Raw genomic sequence first — 11,163 nt, 5'->3', positions numbered from 1 at the left:
CCCTGGTGCAAAAAAAAAAAAATTCATATAGAATGGTGCTCTCCAGGGGCCGAGGAGAAGGATGCGTGCACAGTTTCAATTGGGAGAGATGGAAAATTTCTGGAGATGAGGGTGGTGGTGGCTTCACAACTATGTGAACGCTCCCACTGCATAGAACTGTACACTTAAACCTGGCTGGCATGGAAAATTGTACATTATGTATATTTTACCATAATTTAAAAATACTGCTAAAACAGTTATACTGGCTAATTATGCTAAGTGAAGAAGGCAGACACAAAGATCACAAGTGTATGCCGGGTTCCATTTATATGAAACATTCAGGACAGGCAAATCCAGCGACCCAGGCAGATCTGGACGCCAGCGGCCGGGGGAGTGGCAGGGCAGGAGGGAACCTGGAAGTGCTGGCTGGTGGCGACACAGTGTTTGGGGCGATGAAAGAGCCCTAACATTAAACGGTGGCAGTGGTCACACAACTCTGGGAATACATGAAAAACAGTGGAACCGTACTATTTTCATAAAGAAAATATTTTATTAGGTGGAGGGGGTGAAGGGAGGGCAGGGGAATGGGGAAAAAATAAGAACCAAGATACATCATGTGAAGGTACAAGATCCCAATGATGAATGTAACTGTACTGTAAACCTAAAATGTACCAATGAACTGAATTGAAAAATAAATAAATACAAAAAAAAAAGAAAATATTTTATTAACAACAAAGTCTATGTGTTTTAGGCAGTGGGCTGAAAAGAATGACCTTTGTGAGTCTTGCAACCAGGAACCATACATTTTAAAAGGCTGAATATTATGGTATGTGAACTATATCTCAATTCAGCTGTTATCTGAAAAAGTTACATGTACTAGTCGTTATAAATTCGAACCATAATTACTTGTAAAAATAGAATGTGCTGTAGCCCCCAGTCTTACTGCCAGGATTGCCCTCTGAGACCATTTGGACCCATACCCTTTTCTCCTGATGTTTAAAATGCTATGTGTATGGGCTGGGGATTTAGCTCAGTGGTTTCGCTGCCCGCCTTGCAAGCGCAAGGGCCTGAGTTTGATCCTCAGTACCAAAATAAATAAATAAATAAATAAATGCTATGTGTAGCTGGGCATGGTGGCACATGCCTGTAATCCCAGCACTCTGGAGGCTGAGGCAGGAGGATTGCCACAAATTCGAGGCCAGCCTGGGCTCACAGTTCAAGGCCAACCTGAACTATATAACAAGACCCTGTCTCAAAAAACAAAACAAAATTCTATGCTTATATATGTGTTTAGATACACAATTATCTGTACATATATGTGTAAGTTTTACAAAAATGGGATCCTATATACCACAGCTTGCTGTTTTGGGCAGTACTGGGGATTGAACCCAGGGCCTTCACACTGAGCTACAACCCCAGCCCTTTTAATTTTTTATTGTGAGACAGGGTCTTGCTAAGTTGCTCAGGATGGGCTCAAACTTGTGATCCTCCTTCCTCTGCCTCTCAGAATATTTGGATTACAGCTTTTTTTCACTTCTTTTTGGGACGCATTTCTGCTATTTCTTTTAAGAGCTGTAGTCTTCCTGCATTGCCCAGAATGACGTTGGCTGAGCCTGAGCCTGAGCCTCTTGCCTGAGCCTGCCAAGTAAGTAGGACTATAGGCATGTGCTACTGCACCTGGCTTCCCAGGACATGCTTTCTCACAGCTGTGTGGGTTTGCTGTTGTCCAGCTGTGCTGAAACTTGACTGCCCGGCCCCTTACTAAGGAACACTTGGGTGGTTTCCCATGCTCTGTAGCTCATGAACCATAAACATATCTGTGTGTGTATCTCAGGGGCCCTGGGACAGCACTCCCAAAGGACAGAGTCCTGGAAATGGGGCCTGCACATCACACGGGTGGATCTTCAGCTTCTATTGATGGTGATGTTGATGGGCCGGGGATTTAGCTCAGTGGCACCTAGCCTGCCTTGCAAGCACAGGGTCCTGAGTTCAATACCCAGTACCTGAAAAAAAAAAAAAAAGATGGTGATGATGAATTTTGGGCAGGTGACACCTTTGTTCAGGGCCTTTCAGCAAATCAGTGGCAAAGAGGCAGTCTGGGTGAATGTGTTGGCTGGGCAGCTACTCCCACCCCAGGAACACACAGGTCCACCTTGGGCTCTGAGATGGAAGAAGACATGGACCTCTGAACAGGTACACAATCAGGGAGCCAGGACCAATGGCCAGAGGTTCCCAGGTGGCCACGATGATATTCATTGTCCCCAAACCCCGTGTCCCATCCACAGGGGTTCCTGTCCCTCTCAAACTTACCTTGAGATCTCTATATGATGTATGCCCCAGGTCCAAGTCAGTTCCTCATTCATTCTCACCAGGAGGGGTGTAGCTGAGTGGGAGAGCACTTGCCTAGCATGTACTTGGTCCTAGGTTTGATCCCCAGCACCATGTCCCCCCAAAAAGATTCAAACTCTGCTCTGTCATGATGTCTCACTGGCTTGCTTTCAACCTTTTTTCTTTCTTTTTGGTACCGGGGATCGAACTCAGGACCTTGTGCTTGCGAGGCAGGTGGGGCACCACTGAGCTAAAATCCTCAGCTTAACCTGACTTCTTGGCAGATAGGCATCATTCAATTCAAATGTCATTATCTTGGTGGCTGCCCTGTATGTCCCCATTAGTCACTCTCTTACAACACCTTTTTTTTCCTTGCAGTTCTGGGAAACAAACCCATAGCTTCACATATGCTAGGCAAAAGCTCTGCCAGTGAGCTACACCTCCAGCCCTACTGAATTAATAAAAAATAAAACAGAAGTCAGGTGTGGTGGTGAACACCTGTAATCCCAGCTGAGGCAGGAGGACTGCCATGAGTTACAAGGCCAGCCTGGGTTACACAGTGAGTTTAAGGCCAGCCTACAAAGCAAGACCCTGTCTCCAGGGCCGGGGATTTAGCTCAGTGGCAATGTGCCTGCCTTGTAAGCACAAGGTCCTGAGTTTGATCCCGGATAACAGGGAAAAAAGAAAAGACACTGTCTCCAAAAAACCAAAATAAATAAATAAAAATAAAACAGAAAACACTGAAAATTAAGGGCTCAAGTCACTCAGTCCTAATCCTGAAATTGTGGCAGGATTCTGAGCAAGTATCTGCCTTATGATCCGCCTGTGGCTTCTGACTTCATCTGATAATACAGATGCACCCTCACCTGAACCCTGGATTCAGAGTCTACACAGCATTTTCCCCATCCATGACCTCACCTGAGTGCCCACAGCCTGGGCCATGGCCCAGCCAAGGTTATTATCCCCCTCACAGGGCAGCAGGGGAGCCAGGGTTCAAAGGGTGAGTCGTCTGGCCTGTGGTCACACAGCTGTGGTTGTGCAGGTCCTTGCCTCCTACCATGGTGAGCTGTGTTTATAAAGCACACAAATCAGGCCACACACACTGCTGATGGAAGCCAGAGGGCTCTGCTGTGTAAGCTGCTATGACAATCAGAGGGACAAGGCCAGATCTGGAGCAGTCTTTGGTGACCTAAAGGGAATCCCCTAGGACACAATTCTTCTTGGGATGTATAATATTTTGGGGACATAAAGTATATGGTATTTTGGGGGAATGGCACTGGGGATTGATCCCAGGGGCTTGCAGTGAACCAAATCTCCAGCATGCATAATCAAAGGGGTCTTTCATTTTTCATTCATGCCTTAATCATCATTTCTACTACCCACCTGGTTGGTGTAATTACAAGCTGTTGCTACAGAACTGAAGCTGGTTTCCCAGGGGACACGGAGCTCTCATCCCTGTTCTCCCATGGGCTCTGACACCAAGAATGCTTTTATCTGAAGGCAGTCACCTGGATGCTTTCCATCCCTTGGAGATGGACATGTGGGAGACCAAGACACAGAGACCTCTGTACCAGCTTCCCTGTCCTGGGCATGGCAGGGAAGCAATCCTGACAGTAGAGCCTGGAGCTGGAGTGTGGACCACGGAGATGAGGTTGAGGCAGGTTCTAGGCCTTCTATTTTTTCTAGCCTTTATATATTTTTTTGTTGCCCAGGCTGGCCTCAAATTTACTATTCTCCTATCTCAGTCTCCCTAGTAGCTGAGATTACTGGCCTGCACTACTGGACCCGGCTCCCTCCTGGGTTTTAATGAGTCCTGGGTGATCTTTAAGGCCAAGTTGCATACTGGTATCAGGATCCTGAGTCCATGGCCATGATTTAATGGGAGCACTTGGACCCTGATTTTCTGGAGTTGCTTCCTGTAGGACACAGGGTAGGAGATGGCGGCCTGAGGCTGGTGAGGAAAGGCTGGCTGGGTTGCTGGAACCTGACAGCCCCTTCCTAGTGAACTGAGAGTCCACAATCTGGCTCAAGATGGTTGCCTTCCAGCTTTGCACACGCCCAGGGGCATGAGGCTGACCCTGATTGGACAGCTGGGGTCCCCAGGCCTCAGATCATAACTGTATTCTGGATTGGAACTCTCTGGTCTTTGAGGAGGTAGACTTTTCCCAAAGCCACCTCTTTTCTTGATAATTTAATCCCAAGGCCCAAGTGACAAGTTGGGTACAAAAGATTTCAACCTATCTCATCCCATTTACCACTACCATGCATCAGTGGTTAGACGGTAGGAGGGCCACGTACTTTGCATCTTCATCCTCTCAGCCACTTTGTAAAGCAGGAATATCCTCATTTTCAAGAAATGGAGACCCTGAGACTTAGGGAGGCACAAGATCACACAGCCAGGGAATGGGAGAGGCCAGATTGGAGCCTTGGTTGATCTGACTCCAAAACCCCTGTTCCAGATGACTAAGACCCTGTCTGTTCCTTTTCTTGGGAGGCAGTGACAGACCCATTCCAACCAGCTACTGCACGGGTCAGGGTGATCTCACCACCCCGGAGCTCAGCAAGGCTGATTCATCAGCCTAGAGTCAGGAGAGGCCCTGGGGAGGGGTCAGTGGCAGGGTCTGGAAGGGGCTAGATAGTGTGTGTGTGTGTGTGTGTGTGTGTTTGTGTTCCAGAGCCAGATGTGAATGGCCTGCTAGGGGACAAAGCCCTGCTTCTTTAATCAGGGCTGAAGGGACCTGCGTCCCACATGGGTGTGGGAAGGGAACCCTGAGTTTACACAGCCCAAGAGGGGAACTGTGCAGGACCAGCTCTGGCTGCGGGGCTCAGTCCTGTGACTGTTACTACAGGGTCACCTGGACTGATGGTGCTGGAGGGCCCGAGCCCCAGCCAGACTGTGGGGGTGGGCATGGTGAAATAGCTGTCTGTTGGCCGGGTGTTTTATTAGCTTGGAGGGCCAGGTGAAGAAAGCTGGTGGACCCGGGTGGCGGGGGTGCTGGGGTCTGCAGGGTTTCAGGCGGGGTGCGGGGTGGCCTTAGAGAAGTCAGCGAGGGGGACTTACAGGGAGGGAGGAGGCAGGCTCCGGGAACAAGACGGAGGTGCCGCGCTTGGAGGAGGAGGGTTCGCTAGGAGCCGCGGGGTGCGATGGGGAGGGGTTCGCGTGCGGGTCGCGGGTTGTCGCAGAGTTCTCCGAGGGGTTGGCCCTGGGGAAGGGGTGGCCCGGGGACGACCTAGACAGGGGCCATGGGGTGCAGGCCCTTGTGGGGCAGGGGGTGGGCGTGGGTCGGCTGCGGGGGCGGGGCCACCGCTGGGTGGGGCACAAGCCGCCCCCTCCCCGCTCCCCCGCGGCGCTGGCGGGCCCCGGGCGGCGGCCACAATGCGAGCAGCGGGCAGCGGTGAGTAGGCGGCGGCCGGGCCGGGCGGGCCACGCGGGGCGGCGCTGCTGCTCGGGCAGGTCCGGGCGGGCGGGGAGAGGGGGCCAGGCCCGGACCCGCCCGCGACGAGCCGGGACACCGCGCCCGCCCCGCCCCGCCGGAGGGCGCCCCGAGCTCGGAGCCGCGCCGCTCTGGGCCGCAGCCGGAAACCGGCCCCGAGTGGAGACCCGGACCCGAACCCCGAGCCGCAGCCGGAAACCCGCCATGGCCGGGCCGCGGGGCGCGCTGCTGGCCTGGTGCCGCCGCCAGTGCGAGGGCTACGGCGGCGTGGAGATCCGCGACCTGAGCAGCTCCTTCCGGGACGGCCTGGCCTTCTGCGCCATCCTGCACCGGCACCGGCCCGACCTGCTGTGAGTTACGGGCGCGCAGGGCGCGCGGGGCGGGCGAGGCTGGGCACCGCCGCCCCCCTCAGTGACGTGGTGGCAGGCACCGCCCCCCTGGGGACACGACCCAGCCGACGTCCCCGAACGCCGATCGGATGCCTGAGACCCCTGATAGGTTCCCTGAGACCCCCGAAGGGCAGTCCCCCTCCCCCACCGAGCCTTCCTGGCCCCGCCCTCTGGGACAGGAACCTAGCCTGCCGGCGAAGGGGCTCAGATTTCCGCGAGGGACGCTGAGCCCCCGACTCCCTGACCTCTGAAGGGGCACTGAACCCTCCTTGGGGACCCCGGCTTCTCCCATTTAAACTCCTCTCCAGCAGGCACGCTGAGTCCTCCTTAATATTGGGACTCGGGACACACCGTCCCAAAATGTGACTGTAGGAGGTCAGAATGTGCCACCCCAAAGTAGAATTCTTCGGCAGATTTGAACAGATCTGAGAAACTCCAGTCCCTCAGGTAACTGCCCTTTTGTAAAAGAAATCGACTTGAGTAGTCTCTCTCCCCAATACCAGAGACCTCTGCACGACCCGCCAGCCTACATTGGCCTCCCCTTGTCCAAAGCCCAAGCCCCTGTCCTTCTTGTAGCTCAGGATACTATATAAGCTTCCATCATCTGACTTTCCTTCAAGTCCTAGATTTTTTGAGATGCTCATGCTGATGTATGTCATTAAATACAGTTTTTCTTCTGTTCAGCACTTTTATGTCAACCTGGTTTATAGCCCAGCCAGAACCTAGTAGAGTGGAGGGAAGGCCCTCCTCTCCATTCCCATAAACCACTGAGGGCTGATCCCTCTGCGACCCCTTGCTGTGGGGACAATGAACCCCACTTCAGGCACTAGCACTGTTCCTGGCACAGAGGAGCTCCTAGATTAACGATTGCTACATGGCTAGAGGTACATCGAGCTCTTGAACACCTCCTGATTAGGAATGGAACCTCCCTCCCCTTTGGGGACAGAGGAGGAGGGAGGAAGAGTCAGGGTCGATGCATTGGGAGGACTCGGGGTCCAATTGACAGCCACCACCTGGCCTCCAAGCTTGAAGTGGCCCCTTCCTGCCCGGAGCTGCCCAGTGAGGTTCTCATGGGGGAATATATTCTGTTCCCTAGAGCGGTCTCTGCTCTGAGACCCGGAACACCCACCTACCTACCTACCTTCCTTCCTTCCTTCCATTCATTCATAAAACAATGACTGAAAGTGTATCCAGTGCCCATCATTTCTTGGGCTTCAGCGCTCATCTGCAAATCTGGAATGGAAGTCCTGGTCCTCCCTCTCTGGTTCTCCCAGCCTGGCAGGGCCCGGAGTCCTGTGTGTTTCACCTCTAGACCTGCTCCCCATCCAGGGCAGTACCTGGCAGGGCTTGGAGAGGATGGCCAAGGACCTGATGGTGCGCTGGTACACATGCCTGGTTTACTCTGGGCCCCGTGGCACATGGCTGCAGTGGTGGGCTGGGCTCTGGGCAAGGAGAGGATTTGAGGGTGGTGATGTAGGTGGCATGTGACAACTCTACTAATGGAGGGTGGGGATTCAGGAGCAGGTGCTTATGATAGAGGAGGACTGTACTGGAGTTGGACCCTGTATTGAAGCAGAGGCTGCAGGGCAGGAGGCAGGGGGCAGGGGACAGGCATGGAATGAGAAGCGACTTGGGTGCCAAGCTAGCCTGTTTGGTGGATCCAAGCCTCTTGACCTTGAAATGGAGGTGTGAGACCTCCGTTGAATCATTGGGTCCCTGCGGGCTTCTGTAAGGTGGGGCTGATTATGAGACCTACTTCACAGGATTGTGAGAGTTGAATGAGGTAATAAACATGCAATTAACCTTAGTTCTTCTAAGTACAGTGGTGTTATTAGGCTGGAGGGGGAGGATGCCAGTGTCTTGGTGCCTTAATTTATTCAATAAATATTTGTAGTTACTGCTCTGCGTTGGGCATCATACCTGGTGTTGGAGATAACCAACCACCAAAACCTGAGACCCCTCACACTCTCCTGCACTGGGGAGAAACAGGTGAATAAACAGTGACAATTCCAACTGCTCTCATCAGTGTCCCCACAAGACCTCCCGGGGGAGAGCACAGCTCCGAGGAGACAGAGAAGCCAGGTGACATGCCAAGCATGAAGCCAGCTGTGGGCCCCACCTGAGCAGAGGTCCAAGGCCTGGATATGTGCAGAGCCACCACCCTGGGCTGGTGACACAGGGCAGCAGGAGTCAGGAGATGGGCTCAGGACAGGCTACTGAGGGCCTTGGGCTGGCTACAGAAGGTGGGCGGGGGCTCCGGGCCATGTGGGTTTTGGCTGGGGAGCGATGTGCCCAGAGAAGTGAGAGGGGGAGGGTAGGGCCCCTCCCAAGATGGGATCCAGAATCAAGTCCAGATAGTCATTTCCCATGGAGGCCAGTCACTGGGTGGGTGGGAAGCTGAGGCCCAGGTTCCACAAAAGACATAAGGAAGGCCTCAGCTATGGGTAGGAGTGGATTTCCATGAGAGTTAGGGGTAGGTTCGGGGGTGAAGTGATTCAAGGCCATGGTGGATCTCAGCCTGTGCCAGGGAGAGGGTCCTGGCCTGGTCTGTCCTCTTCCCCTGGCAAAAACATTTCTAAACTCCTTTGAGTCCAGGGATCATGTAGATTTCATTTTTATTCCTTTTTCTCCCCTAGAGAGAGATGGAACTTTCCAGGCCTCTGGAAAGTTCTTAGAAAAGATCTTAGAAAAGATCTGTTACCAAAACCCGAATGCTAATGAGGGACAAAGATGGGGTGGAAGAAGTTGGAGGAAAAACTGTAGTGTCCTGTGGGCTTTTAGAGTTTTCACCATTTATTCATTTAACAAACATTCATGTTGTTGAAATCAGAAACTGGGTAGGTGTCACACAGGATGGATAGATGTGACCCCAGCCTTCCAGGAACTCTGCTGGGGAGGCTGAAACAAATGACAGGCAAATCTCGGACCTAGTCTGTGTCGAGGGCTGGGCTGGTATACCCTTGGCCTGTCCTGTTTCACACCGGGAGACTGAGCTTGCTGAATGCCACATTCTTGAGCAGTAGTGATACCAGGGGAGTCAGTGAGACAGCCAAGTGTCCTGGCCAGAGTTGGCAGAAGGGTGCTGGGGCTCATACCAGGCCCCTTCTCCAGCCCTTGAGGCCTTGTAGGGGAGCTTCACTGTGCTTTCCCTGCCTTGCCTGGGAAAGGGGTGGGGGCATGGGGAGGCCTCCCCTTTACCAAGCCCAGGCTCTGCCAGCCTGGCATGTGTGGCTGGTGCTTGCCCCGGCTCACAGATGAGAAAATGGGGCCAGAAGGTCCACTGACCTGTGCAGGTCACAGAGCCCTGCCTGGAAGAGATGCAGGCCCTGCAGGCTGCAATTTGCAGCCATAGAAGGAAGGGGAGGTTGCAGGCAGGCAGGCGCAGGAGGGCTGAGCTGCCTCCGAGGGGCCTACAGTGGGAGGGGTGGTGGGGGATAAATACAGCCAGCAGGCCGGCCAGCTGTCCCATGCCTTAGCCTGGGCCAGGTCCTGCCGCCTCTCACCTGTCCCAGTTTAGGAACCGGGAAGCTGTCCCGAAGTGGTCCCCTGGGGTGGCCTAGTGAGGCGGAGCAGCCATTCAGTGCAAGTAGCTCCATACCATTTCCACTCCGGTTCAGACTTGCTCTTCTATTCCTGGCCCCGTTAAGAAAAACATTCATCCTGTGCCTGCTGAGTTCACATTGAGCAAGCGCGTGTAGCCTGTGTGAGTCTGTGACACGCGGTGGAAGGGACACCAGTACAGATTCCGGGGACTGGGTGGCTCCCTCCTCCCTAGCCTCAGTGTCGTCATCTGTAGAATGAGATAAATACCCAAGTACAGCTGCCCTGAAAGTCTTTCACTGAGGCGAGGAGCTGGACACAGTGCGGCACGTGGGGAGCCAGTATCCCTGATGCCTCTTAGTGCCAGCGTCCACCTGGGGTTGGTCATGTCTTCACCTCTGACGCAGGAGATGGCTTCCTGGGGAAGAATCTAGACTCGGGAAAGGAAGGGATCAGACACTTGGAAGCTTGGGCTTGAGTCCACTCCTTTCCAGTGACTTCCAAAGCCTGTGGGGACCCTGAGCTCACCTCTGCTTCCTCCCGGCAGCACTAGCTGTATGAGCAAGGGCTTGCTGCATCAGTTTCCCTCAGAAATCCACAGCCCTCCTCCGCCCACCCTGCCTAGCTGCTTCTTTCTGACTTCAGTCCTGCCCCGTTGCCTCCTCTCTTGACCAACCTTCCTCTCTTTGCCTCTCGCAGAGATTTTGATTCCCTTTCCAAGGACAATGTCTTTGAGAATAACCGTCTGGTGAGTCTGGATGTAGACTGTGGGTGTGTGTTTTGAGGGAGGGCAGGGTCTTATGCAGGTCCTAAGAAGGCCTTCACTGTCCCTCCTCATCCCTGCTCCCTGGGCTCCTTGGCTGAACATCTGGGCCATCGTGTGGGGTTTGGGGTGGTGGTGAAGCCACGGGGACCCACAGTCACCCTGCAGAAGTGCCCATTCTACCCACTAACACTCTGTCTTCTGTGTTCTCCTCTCCCTGCCTGGCCACCCCTACTCCTGCCCTCGTACCTCCCCCTGCCAGGCCTTTGAAGTGGCTGAAAAGGAGCTGGGGATCCCTGCCCTCCTGGACCCCAATGACATGGTCTCCATGAGTGTCCCCGACTGCCTCAGCATCATGACCTATGTGTCCCAGTACTACCACCACTTCACCAGCCCCAGCCAAGGTGAGAGGTGGCCCAGCCCTGCAGGGGAGCTGGCCCTGGGGTGGCCCAAGGGTGTTTGTCACTTGTTCTCTGTGCTTTGAACAGGCAGTGGGGGAGGGGAGGACAGCCCGTCCCTCGTTCACTTAATCATCATTCAAGTCACTCATTCAAGTTTTTACTGAGTAAAACAGCGCAGGGCTGGGCCCTGGGTTTCACAGCTGGGAATGGGATCGCTGCTTGGTCCTGTGAGGGAGTTGGACGACAAACGCAGAGACCAGAACGTGAGCACAGTAATAATGGGACAGAAGCAGGTGCACTCACCCGCACTGTGAATTCACTTCCACCCA

At 53.8% G+C, this 11,163-nt stretch overlaps 1 protein-coding gene and 1 long non-coding RNA gene across 7 annotated transcripts in view; one reads left to right on the top strand and one right to left on the bottom strand.

Annotated features, from left to right (window-relative positions):
* Positions 1 to 513: 513 nt before the first annotated feature.
* Positions 514 to 5,659, bottom strand: LOC101715785 (uncharacterized). 2 transcript variants are annotated; one of them, XR_205301.4, is made up of 4 exons: positions 3,691 to 5,659; positions 3,226 to 3,373; positions 2,290 to 2,362; positions 514 to 1,982 (listed from the first exon to the last, which is right to left on the bottom strand). It is a non-coding gene; the product is annotated as an uncharacterized LOC101715785 (long non-coding RNA). The 2 variants fall into 2 exon arrangements; XR_002395299.2 differs by having other exon boundaries at positions 3,226 to 5,659.
* A 286-nt stretch (positions 5,660 to 5,945) lies between these two features.
* Micall1 (MICAL like 1) overlaps positions 5,946 to 11,163 on the top strand; it is a 23,347-nt gene continuing 18,129 nt past the window's right edge. For 2 of the 5 annotated variants that reach the window (XM_004845634.4, XM_004845633.4), the window contains exons 1-3: positions 5,946 to 6,091; positions 10,370 to 10,418; positions 10,696 to 10,837. In XM_004845634.4, coding sequence (XP_004845691.1) covers positions 5,946 to 6,091; positions 10,370 to 10,418; positions 10,696 to 10,837 — 337 coding nt within the window. The other 3 variants (XM_004845636.4, XM_021259014.2, XM_021259013.2) reach the window with 3 other exon arrangements.

Source organism: Heterocephalus glaber, unplaced genomic scaffold (assembly GCF_053883595.1).
Source record: "Heterocephalus glaber isolate CG9 unplaced genomic scaffold, H.glaber_assembly_v1.0 deba00001444, whole genome shotgun sequence".
NCBI classification, from domain to species: domain Eukaryota; kingdom Metazoa; phylum Chordata; class Mammalia; order Rodentia; family Bathyergidae; genus Heterocephalus; species Heterocephalus glaber.
Note: the sequence above shows the minus strand (reverse complement) of the source record. Positions and strands in the feature narration are given on the sequence as shown.